Source organism: Anabrus simplex, chromosome 6 (assembly GCF_040414725.1).
Source record: "Anabrus simplex isolate iqAnaSimp1 chromosome 6, ASM4041472v1, whole genome shotgun sequence".
Classification (NCBI taxonomy): domain Eukaryota; kingdom Metazoa; phylum Arthropoda; class Insecta; order Orthoptera; family Tettigoniidae; genus Anabrus; species Anabrus simplex.
The window spans coordinates 153333431-153348646 of record NC_090270.1 but is presented as its reverse complement, the minus strand read 5'-3'; the positions used below and the strand labels follow the sequence as shown (position 1 = coordinate 153348646).

At 38.5% G+C, this 15216-nt stretch overlaps 1 protein-coding gene across 1 annotated transcript in view; it reads left to right on the top strand.

Moving 5' to 3' along the window:
- LOC136876222 (esterase E4) overlaps positions 1-15216 on the top strand; it is a 118778-nt gene that overhangs the window by 40272 nt on the left and 63290 nt on the right. Inside the window, exons 4-5 of the mRNA XM_067149990.2 lie at positions 2601-2786; positions 11571-11776. Of these exons, the coding sequence (XP_067006091.1) occupies positions 2601-2786; positions 11571-11776 (392 nt within the window). The remainder of the gene's footprint in view (positions 1-2600; positions 2787-11570; positions 11777-15216) is intronic.

Here is a 15216-nt window from a genome sequence, read left to right as displayed (position 1 = left end):
TTAACAGGCCATGCCTGTATTAAAAATATTCTTTGATAAGCACATCTTTACAGAGTTCAAGATTAAAGAGGAATATGAAAAAGAAGTAAAGAGGATGGAAGGAGGTGTGGGTGGGTCCACAAGAGCAGGAATCATCCTTAGAAACAGTTTAGTTAACACTATAACTAACTGTTAGAAAAATAGAGAATTCAATTAGTGGAATAAGTGAATAAAATAATAATTGACATGACGCATTTCCAAACTCCAGTGCATCAACTTATTTAACGGGACTTCAGAAGATTAAGTGTCAATCACATGTGAATATACTTCTAAATATACTTGACTTGAAATTGAAGCAAAGTGAAACTTGCACAGGTCCTGTGGGCAAGGTACCAATTATAAGGACTCCTTAACTTACCATATTATTAAGTCCGCACACAAAGTTCTCAGATATGCAGGGAAAGAACAAGTGAGGAGCACTACCCTCCAAGCAAACCGATTATAAATGAAGACTATCTTGCCTGGTTGGTCGGGCATATTTATACGAATGTGCACTGAACTCACTAGAACACTAACATGCATGACATCAGGGGTGATGTAGATGGTAGGCTGAAGGTGCAGTAGTGGTGTTCAGTATGTGTTTGACCTCAGCGAATGCTGGAGAGGAAGTAATTGCACAAAAATATAATGATGAAAGTTTATATGGTAAGCTGCAATCATTATAGATGTCATCGTGTTAAATATATCTGGTGGAACATTTGGTGTCTACCCAACAAAATCCATTAAAAACTCAGCCATAGACCACCCAACAGAGGTTCCATTTACTATTGCGATCTGGCAGAGTAAAATGTAACATTGAAATTGACATGCAGGCAGCCTAGATGGCGTCATCTCAATATGCTGGCACCTGGTGGCTGAGACCATTCGGTTATTACTGTGTTTTCATTATTATTTTACTTGAAATTTGCTTCTAGGAATAATATCTCTATTTGCAAATAAAATATATTGATTGACTATTTAGTTAATTTACTTTCTGGTATCTAGAACCACTTTGAAACACTTTTAAAGAGTAAGGTTGATTATATTTTGGGATTGCCTGAATCCCATATTTTCATACCCACTAGAAGGGCTGATGGTTAAAGTCCACCCCCACCCCCACCCCCTCTAAACTGCTCTCTGGATCCGCCCCTGTCTTTCCCATTGTAAAGACATAGAAGATGAAAAATCAAGATGTTCTTCAACAGCTAGACTTCCCTAAATGAAGAATATCTTTCAACATCTGGCCAAAGTTTGAGGAATGAGCTTCATCAGACCTCTTTTGAGAGTTAGTGTCATTTTCAACATAAAGGCAGTGGAGTAGAAACATACAAAGATAATCCCAAAGCTGCTTCATAAATGAGTAACAGGAGAGGTCTTTCATCAGACAAGTGGACCAACAAAATTAAAATGTCCATTAATGCATCAGAAGTAACAGCAGTTCCAGGACGGTCGCCAGATATTATCCAATGTCATAATCCAGGTTGTGAAGAAGAAGAGACTCTTGGACATGTGTTGAGTTGTTGTCCAAAGGGAGAGTTACCAAGAAATACCTGACATCGCAAGCTATGTTCATACTGTCCATCATGACTGCTCTACAGAAAGCTCAGTGGGAAGTGTATAAAGTTAGTTCATTGTATCACAGAAGATGATTCACATAAGAGTCTTGATATTGTTGCCATTTAATGCAAGGAAAAGAAATGCCTTCTGTCATATCCCAAAATATGCTTTGAGAAGAACACACGGCAACATCACTGGTGGATTAAGAAAAGAAAGCTGCTCAGTGCCCTTGTGTCCCTCACTTAAATGAGAACTACAGTACACATGAGGAGTGGAGCCAGAGTAACCTCCTTTAAGGACACAAGATCCATCCTCAAGAAGCTGGGATTCACACCCAAAAGATCTCATTTATCCCTAATCGTTCTCAAGGAATCTTTATTAATTTTATCTACACATTTGTATTTTTTTTGTCTTTCAGTTTTCACTTTCATTTTTTTTTGTTTTTAAATATTTTTAAATGTTTAAATTATTTAGATTTGGTGCTTTATCATTGTTGTAGAACTTCCTTTTTTTCCTTTCAACAGAACTAAGTATTTGTTTTATCTTCTTTCAACAGAACTAAGTATTTGTTTTATCTTCCAGATCCACGCGGTCATTTACAAGTGTGATTAGACATCTCCATTTGAGAAATATGTGTATTTTATATGGTGTTTTGCATCAAAATAACAAAGCTGCAGTTTCAACATTGAACTCTTACAGATTCACTAATGGGACATCTTTAATATCTTTGACAGATCCTTGGTTAACAAGTACGGGCAGATGATCCAAAACCACAATATATTTAATAGATTGTCACCTACTTTATATCACAAGATATTGTAGCATCTGATTCCTCTAGAGCACTGTGGTTGGACCAGTGAGAATGCAATATTAACCATTTCATTCAGAACTATATAGTAACCCTGTTCTGTAAAACTTGAACACTTACACCTCCTCCTTGGTGTTTAGTATGGGCAGCAATGTACGGTACCAGGTACCGTATTTATTTCTTACAGATCTTATTTAATAAAATTTCTTCTGCACAGGATTCCTTTCAACAGATGATGAGGCAGCATCAGGGAACTATGGGCTAAAAGACCAAGTTGATGTTCTGCGCTGGGTTCATCGCAACATTGCAAGATTTAGTGGTAATCCTAAGAGTGTTACACTGCTTGGAGCTCATTCAGGGGCAGCTAGTGCACATTACCACATGCTTTCTACTATGTCCAAAAGTAAGTACCTGTACTGTTACAGCAAGTTTTACAAATATTGCATCTTCAGTTGCTTATTCTTAAAAGAGGCCTTAAAAGCTGAAGAAATGTAGTTTGAACTAAAAAAAGAAAAACATGTTTCAGTGGTAAAAAATTCTTACAGCTTTATATTTAACATGAAGAGTTTCCTTTTCTATTTAATCATTCTATCTCTAAACAAAATTAAAGTTATAAATTATATATTGATGCACACTAGGTTCACTTATGATATTTCCTCAGTGGAGAGTAGATGGAACGTTTGCATTTAGTGTGTTTTTATTGCTATCTGTATGTGTAATATTTGTTGGGAGAGGAAGTCTTAGACTTCATAAGAGGAATTTTCTCAGCATTTGTCTCATGAACAAGGAAAATATCCTCCTCAAAATGGTACCTACTATAAGTCTCATATTTCAGATTTTTAACAACTCAACTATAAATTTCTTAACTGCATAAAATCATCTTATAGAAATAATAAGTACAGTCCAACCTACTTTAACAGACACCCTTAGTCAGTGGACACCTCCCTATATGGACATTTCCCTTGGAATGGATTTTATTTTACATAAGACATGTTAAATAGGCCTAATTTAAGCGGACACCTCGAATCTGTCTTTAGTGGACAGTTTACACATTCAGAGACACTTTTTTTACACAGGGATCTTTCATCCTTTCTGTTAGTATCATTCTGCAAACATACAGGAATTCATTTTGAATGCTTGTACTATTTTGTGTCCAAGGAAAACAGAAAGAAACATATGTAGGAATGCTGTAGTAGCCGTGAAGTTAATGCTTCTGTACAGGGTTCTTTCCAAACCTTTCGTTAGGGTGGTCTTGTCCTCTAATTAGTGTAAATTCCGAGAACTCTAGTTGCCTGAGAATGTGTGAGTGACTGTCTACTTACAAGTAACCAAAGTATTTTCCAACCCAGCTTGCATCACTTTATTCATAACTCAGATTGTCGCTGATAAGGTTGAGGTCAGCTAGTTTATTTAAACTTGACAAGTAAGATATTTTCGTATGCTGGTTGTTGAGACAGAAATACCATAGCATTTCAATTGCTCCATAAACATGAATAGGACGGACGAGCATGTTTAAACCTTCAGACAAAAACATATATATATACATAAAATGCGAAAGGACTTTCAGTGAGAAAAGCTTCCTGAAAAATTAAACTGAGTGAAAACATAATAGTGAAGAATAAAAATGATATTTTCAGTGAGTGGGAGGAAAATAGGATTGCATGATATTAACTTCATATCCATATTGACAATATCAACAGAATAATTAAGTTAATAGATTCAAAAATTCACTAAGAGATGGCACCAGCGAACAGTATGCAGCGTATGAATTTGACACACATGTCAGTTTGTTCATCTGACATTAATCTACCGACACACAAAAGTTGAGTCCATCAGACACTAGCGTCTATGATGTATCGTTCAGTGATCATGTTGACGCTTGTGCCTGAAACAGAACATTTGCAGCACGCATTGCTTTTCTTATTTAATTAAAAGAAAAAGGCTGTGGAAAGTCATCGTTTACTGGTAGAAACATATGGTGAACATGCTCCATCAATTAGAACATATGAGACATGGTTCTGACAATTTAAACTTGGTGACTTCAATGTGAAATACAGTGATTTGTGTCTGGTGGGACCAGAGCGGTGTTGTGTATTATGAACTCTTGAAGCCTGGCGAAACTGTTAATGCACTACGCTATCTCCAATAAATGATTAATTTAAATCACCCATGGGTCGAAAAACACTCGGAATGGACCAGAAGACATGGCAAAGTGATTTTGTTATACGACAAGGTGTCATCTCACACAGCAAAACCAGTGAAAGACACCTTGAAATCGCTTGGAGGGGACATCCTTCCACGCCCGCCGTACTCTGCCGACATGGCACCATCTGACTATCACCTCATCGCATCAATGGGGCACACACTAGCAGAGCAGCACTTTAGCAATTTCGAGGAAGTTGGAAAATGGCTCGACGAATGGTTTGCCACAAAAGGCAAGCAGTTTCCTTGGCATGGTATTCATAACTTACCTGAAAGTAGGGTGAAGTGTGTAGAAAGCCGATGGCCAATTTTGAATAAATAAAAAATTAATTTCCCTTGAAAATTACATGTTTTCTTTACCACAAAAACTGGCAAAAACTTATGCATACACTGGTACTCTCTTGCTTTAACTCACTTGTGAGCATTACAGTACAATATTTATTTTTATTGTGGTGATTTTCAGGCAAAAGTTATGGTACACAGTTTGTATCATTTTAATTCGTGTTACAATGAAGGTTAGATTGAATGGAGAATCCCACCATCCAATACTCGTTTGTTTTTGCTAGTCTATGTAATTATGTAACATAATCCAGCTTAAAATCTAATTACAATATTAAAAAGTACCTACAGTACATGTTTCATTCCTAATGTGGAACATCTTCAGCTAAAAGAAAGATACAGAAATTGGCATAAATTAAAAAAAAAACACTTATGATGATGATGATGATAAGATATAACGATCCTTCATGTTGGGTTAACTCTCTTGGTGCCAGGCGGTAGTGCGAGCATCCGCCCTTTAAATTGCCAGAGCCGATCTGGTCGGCCGTTAACAACCAGTCGGAAGTTGCCAGAGCCGATTACATCGGCCGGCTTAAAATTCTGTGATATACTTAATTTTGAGGCAACCTCTAGTGACGTGCATACTTTTGTTACAACCTGTAGTACAGGGGCTGCACGTTATTGTGTGCCTGGCCTTGCTTTGGCAGTTCTAAGAGGGTGTTATACCTTTCACAAGAGTCGTTTCCTGTGTTTACAAATGGGGAGCGGCCGACCAGATCGGCTCTTGGCTCCAAGAGGGTTAAAACCTCAACAAGTTAATGTTCGAGGCCAATATAAAAAATATGATGAAAGGGATCTTCTTTTTTCAAAAGATGGAGAAGTATGTACTTTTAGTATCTTGAGGATAGACTTAAAATTTTAAAATACGACAATCAGGGGAAACTCATGAAGAATAACCAAAGTTGAGATTGATTTTTGTTTTAAAGGTTAAAGATGTTGAAGGAAGTCTGTAATGAAAGAAATGAAAATTTGTTTTAAAAAAGAAAATGCATTTTTTAATATCGTAATTAGACTTTAAGCTGGATTATGTTATATAATTACACAGACTAGCAATAAAAAACAAACAAGTATTGGAAGGTGGGATTCTCCATTCAACATAACCTTAGTTGAGTTGAGCCAATGTTTGTCCAACCCTTGTCCCATTTCCCTACGGGGTCGGGTATGAGGTGAGATGAATCTGTCGTGGCGGGATTTTTATGACCGAATGCCCTTCCTGACGTCATCCTCACCAGAGGAGTTAATGAGATGAAATGAATGACGTGATATATGATAGTGGGGAGAGGGTGAAACCCGGTACCGACACATAGCCTACTCCTGTCGAATAGCACCATGGGGTCTTCTCAAGGCTAAACGTCCCCATCCGATGGACGAATCACCATCAACAGCGTCATATGCCCTCACTCCACATGAGCACTGTGGAGAGGTTTGGAATTTAATCCAGGCTTTTGGCAGGCAATCTAGTGATTGTATACCATCACTTCCCTACCCCACCGGCCAACATTCTGTTGGGACTCGAACCGGCTAACCTCGGTGTCAGAACGTTTAGACTTCAGCGCCTTAACGATCATGGCCACTGGGCCATGAGATTTTAAAGTTGTATTTGTGTTACAATCGAAGCATGGCCGGAAAAAGAAAAAAAAACACTGCAGCGAGTGAAACAGGCTACAGTAACAACCTTCTTAAAAAAAAGAAATGAGTAAAAAGAACATGAACTTAAGTTTGTATTTGTTGTGAATTTTACGTTTGCTTTTTATATTTTACTTACATTTTATTCTGTATTTGAATACTGTAATATGTTTGATTTTAATACATAATGTATAAAGTTTTTATAGGCCTAATTATTTACGAAAAGCTTTATAAGGTCTTTGTATGAATCCTGCAGTATTTTAATGATACTCTCTGATATTCGGATTTTGTGTTATCCGGACCATCTGGCACTACATTAATCCAGATATCATGGTTTGATTATAGTTGTTATGTACACTTTTAAGATAGAGCTAATATTTCTGGAGATGTAGACATGATATGGGCTTTTGGGCTTATGCTGTGTCAAGTAAAGAAGGTGAAATTCTTCATGTTTTGCAGAGAAATTTGCTTAGCCTCTTCAGAAGAAAATTTCAACTGTTCATAGGGAAGTCTTCTACAATAATGAGGTTTGAATTTAAGATTGTTTTGCCATTGGATCTGTAGTGGCACACTCGTTTGTCACCAGGTGGGTCGCTGTATGCTGGCACAGTGCTCCAAGCAGGAGTTGATGACAACATTAAGCTCCAATTAAGATGTTCATCACACCATGTGTGAGGAGTAACAAAAAGGACATCCAGTTCAGCTTAAGCCACGGTCGAGCGCGGACGTATAGTGTGGTGGGTCCCGGGAGTGGGAGTAGGGAGAGAGAGTGCTGAGTGCTGGAATGTTGTGTGGAGTTGCATCGACAATGATTGGTGTGGAACAATATAGAGCTACTATAGGAAGATGGCAGGGGAGAAAGAAGAAAGAAGAAGTGAAATCAGGTGGGTGTAAAATGGAAATGGAGATTAAAGGAGAATTATTGCTTTCAGCGGCGGTGGTTATGATGTTGCTATGGATTGGGGGGTCGAGCTGAACCCAGGTCCAACATCTAGTAGAAACGAGGAATGGGTAGACTTTGAAGAATTCAGAAGCCTAGTAAAAGAAGTGGTTGAAGAAGCCTGCCCCTTTGAGCAACTGAAAAATATGATTCAAGAACAAACTAGGGAGTTTGAGAAAATGAAGGTATGGTTACGGAAAAGGACTGACGATATAACATCTCAAGTGAGGAGTAACACCGAAGAAGTGGCAACATTGAGAGAAAAAATAGAACGATTAGAAGAGGAGATGCAGAAACTGAAAGCAGAAGTGGAGGCTTACACTTTAAATCGAAGGAAGAAGTGCCTATTTATATATATTGTGTGCCGGAGGAGCAGAGAGAAGACAGAGTGCTTACAACCTATAAAGTAGTGGACTTAATACAGGGGAAATTGAAAGTTAATTTTAGTGAAGTGGACATAGACGATGTGCAGAGAGTGGGAAGAATTAGGAGCAACAGGCCGATTAAAGTTCAACTATTTTCTATGCTGATGGCTGATGCTGTGATAGGCAATGCGGGTAATGTGCAGAGGGAAAAAGTATGGATTAAGAGAGATGTGGGAAGGGAGGCGATTAGGAATGAAAAAATACTTAGAAAGCACAGGATTCTTGCTATAAATCAGGGGCTGAGAACAACTATCAAAGGACAAGAACTGGTGGTGTCAGGCAGCAACTGGAAGAGAATCTGGACTGTGAATAGTTTGATGGACTTAGAAAGGAAGATAAAACAAGACGAAGAAAAAGAGAGAAGTGCTGCGATCAGTGGGGAAGAGAGGCAAAATACCAAAAGTAACAGTGTACTGTGTGAACAGAGGCAGGGAGAGGTACCAAGTGAAAATGTGACCAGAAACAGTGAAGAGGAAAGGCAGGAAAGTGAAGGCAGTGTAGTAAGGGAAGCGCAGGGGAAAAAGGCAAGGTCAGAGACAACTTGGGGGAGTCTTGACCTGAGTGGGAGCAGAGGGAGGAGCAGAAGCTTAAGGGACCTGAAGGGAGCTGAAGTTGGTGGCAAAGGAAGTCAACAGAGTGAAGATAGTGATGAAATGGCGGCCAAGAGAGGTGGTAGAGAAGCAGGAAGGAATAAAAAATTGACACACATGTGGGGTACAGGTGGAAATGAAGGGGGTGTTATTACGCGAAGTAAAAAACATTAGAGTTTTGAATAGTGATGTCAGAAGCTGAAATTGGTTGTATAATGTGTAGTTTGTGGAGGGCTATTTACTGATGAAATATGTGAGTGTTGAGAGTGAGTAGAGTTGGGATTGTGGAGGTTGAAATGTGGTGATGGAGAAGTGATGTTGTAATTGGATGTATAATGAGGAGTGGGGAGAGGGAGCAGAGTCATGGTTGTGGAGGTTGAAATGTGATGATGGAGAAGTGATGGTATAAGAGAGCTTGGTATGAGTGAGTGAAGATCGGAGTGTGAGAGTGATGAGTTAACGATGTGTGGGTGTTGAATTACAAGTAAATTGTTAATAAGGAATGAAGCATAAGTGGATGTTGGTAGAGTGATGGTAGATGTGTTGGTATGGAATTTAAGAGCAAGAGGTGGTATATGTATTGTTGTTGTAGGATTTATTGATGTATAGGTATTAGAAATAGGGGTAAGATGTTAATTTGTGGCGGAATTGTGGAGATGGAGTGGTGTGTGTATTTATTGCTATAATGTGGAGATCGAGAATAGATGGTAGAGGTATATCTTTTAACTATATGGTATTTTAGAGAAGTAGTACATAGGGGTCTATATGTATTTGTGAGAGTTGGGAAATTGTGGTTTTGTGGACAAGATGGCAAATTTAATGTTGAGTATGGATTGGTATTTGAATTAGATCAAGCATGGTTAAGCAAGGATGAAGCAAGGATGAAGTTGCAACAGGAGGAGAAAAATGTAAACACAGACACGGCGGGTGAGGTAAGGTTGTCTGGGCTCAGCAATCCGGAGTAGGTCAAGCAGAAGAACAATGGCGGTGATGGAATGTGCTGTGTCGACAAGGACAGTTGGGTAGAAGGTGTAGTCTTGCTCCGGGATTGCATATGTGGTATTCTATGTTTATTTTTAAGTATGCGCTGGCCTTTCTTTTTGTCTTTTTTTTTTCTTCTTTCTAGGGCTAACGGTTCCTCGAGGGAATTGACTGTGGGCCATTTGTTTGTTTATATGTCGTTTATTATGTAAGGGTGGTCGTAATGGTAAGGGCTGGGTATTTTTGAAGTAATTATTTAAGGCTGAATTTTATGCTGGAAGGTGGTGCAGGAGAAGTATAGAGAAATGATGGTGTAGATGGCAAGGAAAGAGGGACAAGGGTGAGGAGGACTCACCCGTAAGAAGTCGGGGTGGGGAAGGGCCCAAGACAAATATACTTAGGCGGGACATGACATCAAAACACTGAGGATGACTACTGGGTGACCCTATCAGAGTGAGTCACATATCCGGAGTATCCGACGGATTTCATGGCATGTCCAAGGGGTACGTTTAGAAATGGAATGGTGAGAGGGAAAACATTGTCATCTGGTTAGATCTTGGGGCCTTCAGGAGGTCTCCACAGGCAGGGCCGGTCGGGTCATTATCGGGAGGGCGGCCTTCTTCTCACCAGGGGCGATGACTCGGCTGGACAGTAGGTTTTTATGTGGTGTTCTTTTCTTTTTGTCTTTGCCTATAATCTGTGGTGTTCTTTTCTTTGTATGTATATTAACTATGTCTGTTTGTTTTAAAGTTAGTAGAAGTTTGTGTGTGTGGCTAAAGTTGAACGCTGTTATTTTTCTCATTCAACGGATCAATTTGGTATTTGTTTACTGTGATCTAGAGAAAAATAATAATAAAGAAAAAAGCATGTCAAAAAAACAAAAAGGACATCAGATGAATCAGGGACAAATGTGGAAGAAATAAATAGAAACTAATAAAATAAAATGCAATGAAAGACACTAGAATAGAATAGAACAGAACTGAAGAATGAAAAGAAAGTATGTGGAGAAAACCAGAGGATGATGTGAGACAGTGTGAGATGGGGAAGGAAGGGCATAACGTGTGTGATTCGTCCGATGTCCTCTCTGATACTCCTCACACATGGTGTGATGAACATCTTAATTGGAGTTTAATGTTGTCGTCAGCTCCCGCTTGGAGCGCTGTACCAGCATAAGTCGATCCTCCTGGTGACAAATGAGAGTACCACTACAGATCCAACAGTAAAAGAATCTTAAGTTCAAACCCTCATTATTGTAGAAAACTTCCTTGGGAACAGTCAAGATTTTCTTCTGAAGATGTGGAACAAAGTTCTCTGCAAAATGTAAAGAGTTTTCTCCTTGTTTTCTTGACACGGGATAAGCCTAAGAGCCCATATCATGTCTACAAGTACGGGCCGTGAAAGCATCAATGTTAACATTTCTGGAGATATTTGTAAGTTTGTGAAAAATGTAATAATCATGAATATCCCTTTTATTATTATTCCTCATACAGCAAAAAGGCATGAAACATAAATATTGGAAATTATATTTTGCATGCCTTTTATTATGTTCAGTTTTTCAATGCAGCTAATCTTAATGGAGAAATTTGACATTTTCTGTTTTGATCCCCTTAATATTGGTACACCACTGTATACTAATCAAATAATATGTAGCCCAGTACACTCTCCTGACATCCCTCAAATTAAGTACTGAGTTTCAAGAAATTCTGCCAAACCATTTTCCCTGAATGTTTATACAAACAACCAGACAGAGACAAGTTGAATTGAACCTACTATTGACTTTTGTATACTAATCTGAGACAAAAACGAAGTATGAAGCCAAAGTTCAGACAAAAATTAAATTTTCTTGATATAAAGATGTATTAAAATATATGTTAATGTAGGATCTACATGTTTCATATAAGCATTATACATTTAATGAACCAAATCTTTTCAATTTATCTCTTAGTATGAACATAAGTAGTGATAGCTATACAATATTGCAAATGGCAATATGTGGACAGTTCAAGATGTTTGGCTCTGAACCACTTTTGGTATCCATTACTACAGTATGACTAAAACAAAATAATATACAACTTCAATTTTAGACCTTGTACACGGAGTCATATCACAGTCGGGCACTGGTCTCTCTCCTTGGGCTCTTGTATCTGGGAAAACTGCCCGCCATAGAGCTTTCAGGCTGGGTGAGCTTGTAGGCTGTAAGAAGACTGAGCTTAGTGATTCCAGCAAGCTAGTGAAGTGTCTCAGACAAAAACAAAGTGAGGAACTAGTGAAGCAGTCAGTTCACGTGATGGTAAGTGTACAAGTCATATGTGTGTGTGTACGTAAATTTAAAGTTAAAAACTTCATGGTTGGTCTGTATTGAACTGAGAATTACAATAAGATAAGGTAAATTTAAGGGTTCCACCTTTTTAGTACAATACAATTATATTGTGCAATGTATCACAACATGTTTAATATGGTACCGGTTTTGACACTACGTTTGTGTCATCATCATCATCATCATCATCATCATCCATTTTCTTGTTTATAGATGTTATATGTGATTCTTTTATTTCTGAAGCTGATACCTATTTCTTGAAGAATACTGAATAAAACATTCCAATTTACTGGATCAACAAATGCATAATCATTGGTTTATCCTTTTTATTTTGTTAGTTCCTAAGTCATGACAACTGTGTTATACAGGGTCTTTTTTTTTATTTTTTTGGTTTGCTCCGTGTGTCAGGGGAACATGCACGGAAGGCGATAGCGTGGTCGGGTGATTCATTTGCTGAGAGATATATTGCTTCATGACTAGCTAAGATAATCCAATCCAACTGCTTCACAGCAATAGTTTACTTCAACATCTCTGGTATTGGTAGCATGTTCAATGTGTTCGCTTTAAAATAGCGTTGTTTCTGTAGGAATATTAAAGTAATCATGTGTTTAACGAGTGATGAATACAGTAGAACAGCGTGTATTCATTGTGTTGGGCTATGCGAAGCAATCTTCTTATACAAAGTGCCGCTTTAGATTCATTTGCAAGTTTCCTGGCATCCTTGCTCCCCATAGGAGTATAGTACATAAATTAGTAAAGAAGTTCTGCACCACTGGGTCCATTCTTAACAAAAAAAAGTCGCTCAGGAGACGAACCGTTTTAATGGAGAAAAAGCTTGACGATATTCGAATTCTCTTGGAAAGAACTCCAACAAAATCCCTGTCGTGTCTCACCATACAAGCTAATGTGTCATTATCTTCTGCCCACAAACCAACAAAACTGTTAAAAGCAAAACCATACAAACCCACCCCTGCCCAGTATTTAAGAGGATCTGAGAGTTTCGCTAGGGTTCGGTATTGTAACCGGTTGCTTCAGTCAGTTCACGATGGGTATGTTGACCCAGAACTTTTATTTTATAGTGATGAAGCATGACTACACTTAAGTGACTATGTAAATAATCAAAACAATCGCTACTGGTGTGCAGAAAATCCCCACCAGCAGCATGTCCGTCCACTTTATGATGTAAAGATAGGAGTTTGGTGCGCAATAAGTGCTTGCAGAATTGTAAGGCCTATATTTTCCCGTGAAACAATAAATGCTGATCGACATATAGACCTCATTCTCAGATCATTCTTTCAAGAGCTGACGGAAGAAGAAAGGAGTAATCATTACTTTATGCAAGATAATGCGACGGCACACACTGCTAATCGGTCTATGGAGGTAATGCGGGAAGTTTTCAAAGATTGTGTAGTTAATTATCCCCTTAGATCTCCTGATTTAAATCCCTGTGATTATTACCTGTGGGGGATGCTGAAGGGAAAAGTGTATGTGAACAACCCTCACACAAGAGAAGAACTACAAGGGAACATTGCACAAGTTATTTCAAACATTACACGGACTGAGATTCACCTAGTGTCTGCAAACCTATTTACGAGGTGTCAGGCATGTTTGACAGCTGGGGGACAATATTTTGAACATCAAATGTAATGCCAGGTAGATTTTAGACTAATAGTTTCACTAGAAATGGATTTCTATAAGTGTGAATTGCCGTGAGTAGTGGGGAGGAAAACCGTGCATTATACCGGCAGCGACGGAGTGTCATTGCAACAGCCGTGCCGTGCTCTGAGTGATGCTGAGGTGCAAGCCAAAAAAAATAAGAGCCTGTATCTTCCAATAAAACATCAGCAATGTAAATCCACTATGTACTTTTGAAGGCCACTGGAATGTGCCTTTCGATGCTGTCACCAAATTGGGTCTGGGTATATGAGCTAACACCAAGGGGCAAGAAAAAAATATATACAAGTAAATAGAAATCATTGTTTTATTAGCTCAAAATAAACATACATACTGCACATCAGCATATTCTGCTGTAATATTTGAAACACTGTCAATATACAGTAGAAATACCTATATGTGTGGATAAGCCTCAGCAAAGTGCTATTACTCAACACTTCAGTTTGCTCTGCACGACAATGACATGCATTTCTGCCAATAAGAACCACAAATTTCATGTATGACCACTGTTCAACTTTACTTTACTTTACTGAATCCAAGATGACCCTGAATGTAAGACGACCCCCAATTTATCCTTCAAAAAAATTAAATCAGGCTTAAAAAGTGCTATGTAAAATCATATGAATGCCTTTCTTGTACAGAGTACGCATCTTTAGACTATCTTTGTCTTCATGCAAACGCCGAACATTGGCTTTAGTTACACCTTTATTTTTTTTTTGCGACTGCACACTTATTCTTTATTTCTGCGGGTTTAATAACCATTACTGTAACTTAAAATTGGCGCCGCTACACACACATCTCGCTTGCCGGGCAATGTCATTAAAGGCTATCTAACAAGTTTATTGCACTGTTGTATGGCGATTCTGCCCTTGCATTTTTCGCACACATACCTCACAATTTCATCTTTGACTTCTTTAAACTGTCCTTGTTACAGACCACTGAATGCATTTTTTGTATAGTAAGCATTTTTAAGCTATCTATGTCTTCACACCAATGCCAAATGTTGGTTTTAGTTAGGCCTATGCCATATTTTCTTGCGGATGCACAATTATTCTTCATTTCGGCATATTTAGTAACCATTAACTTAGAATTGACATCATAATATTGACGAGAACCCATTGAAAATACTTGTTCCACGAATCTTTACAATACGACGATCCATAACGAAAATGTTCCCGCTGTCTATAAAACTTAATTTTACTAAGCATCAGGTACAGTAGACACGTTATAACTCTGCCACTGAGTAGCTGTGGCCTTTCTAAGAATTCGAAGGCTCGCATGTTTTGATGCCATTCTGTGGATTTGATAAATATTTTGTAGAGGCTAATAGAGAGCCATTCTCTTTTCACTATTTACCAAGACCCAGTGACATAACACAGAGGCACTGTACAACTGGTTGCTGTGGCTAGAGATATATAATAAAGAGGCAGACATTGATTGTTAACGAGTTTTGTGAGCATGCGTGCGCAGTGGGTGAAAAGAAGCAGCGTGGTTACTGTGGTAGCTGCCAGTGGTGTTGATTACTGTTAGGTTACGAATGGAGGACAGCCCTTGATTTTTCATGAGATTCTGAGAAAGAAATGTCGACGTAAGGGGTCTTCTTTTTAGGCTGGATAAGTTTGTACTTGTTGAATCTTGAAGGTAAAATAAAGAATATACACAGCATTTCACCTACTTCCCCTACTCCCCCTACTTCTCCTTCTGCTTTCCCTCGCCTACCGCAAGCTCCTCACACACAT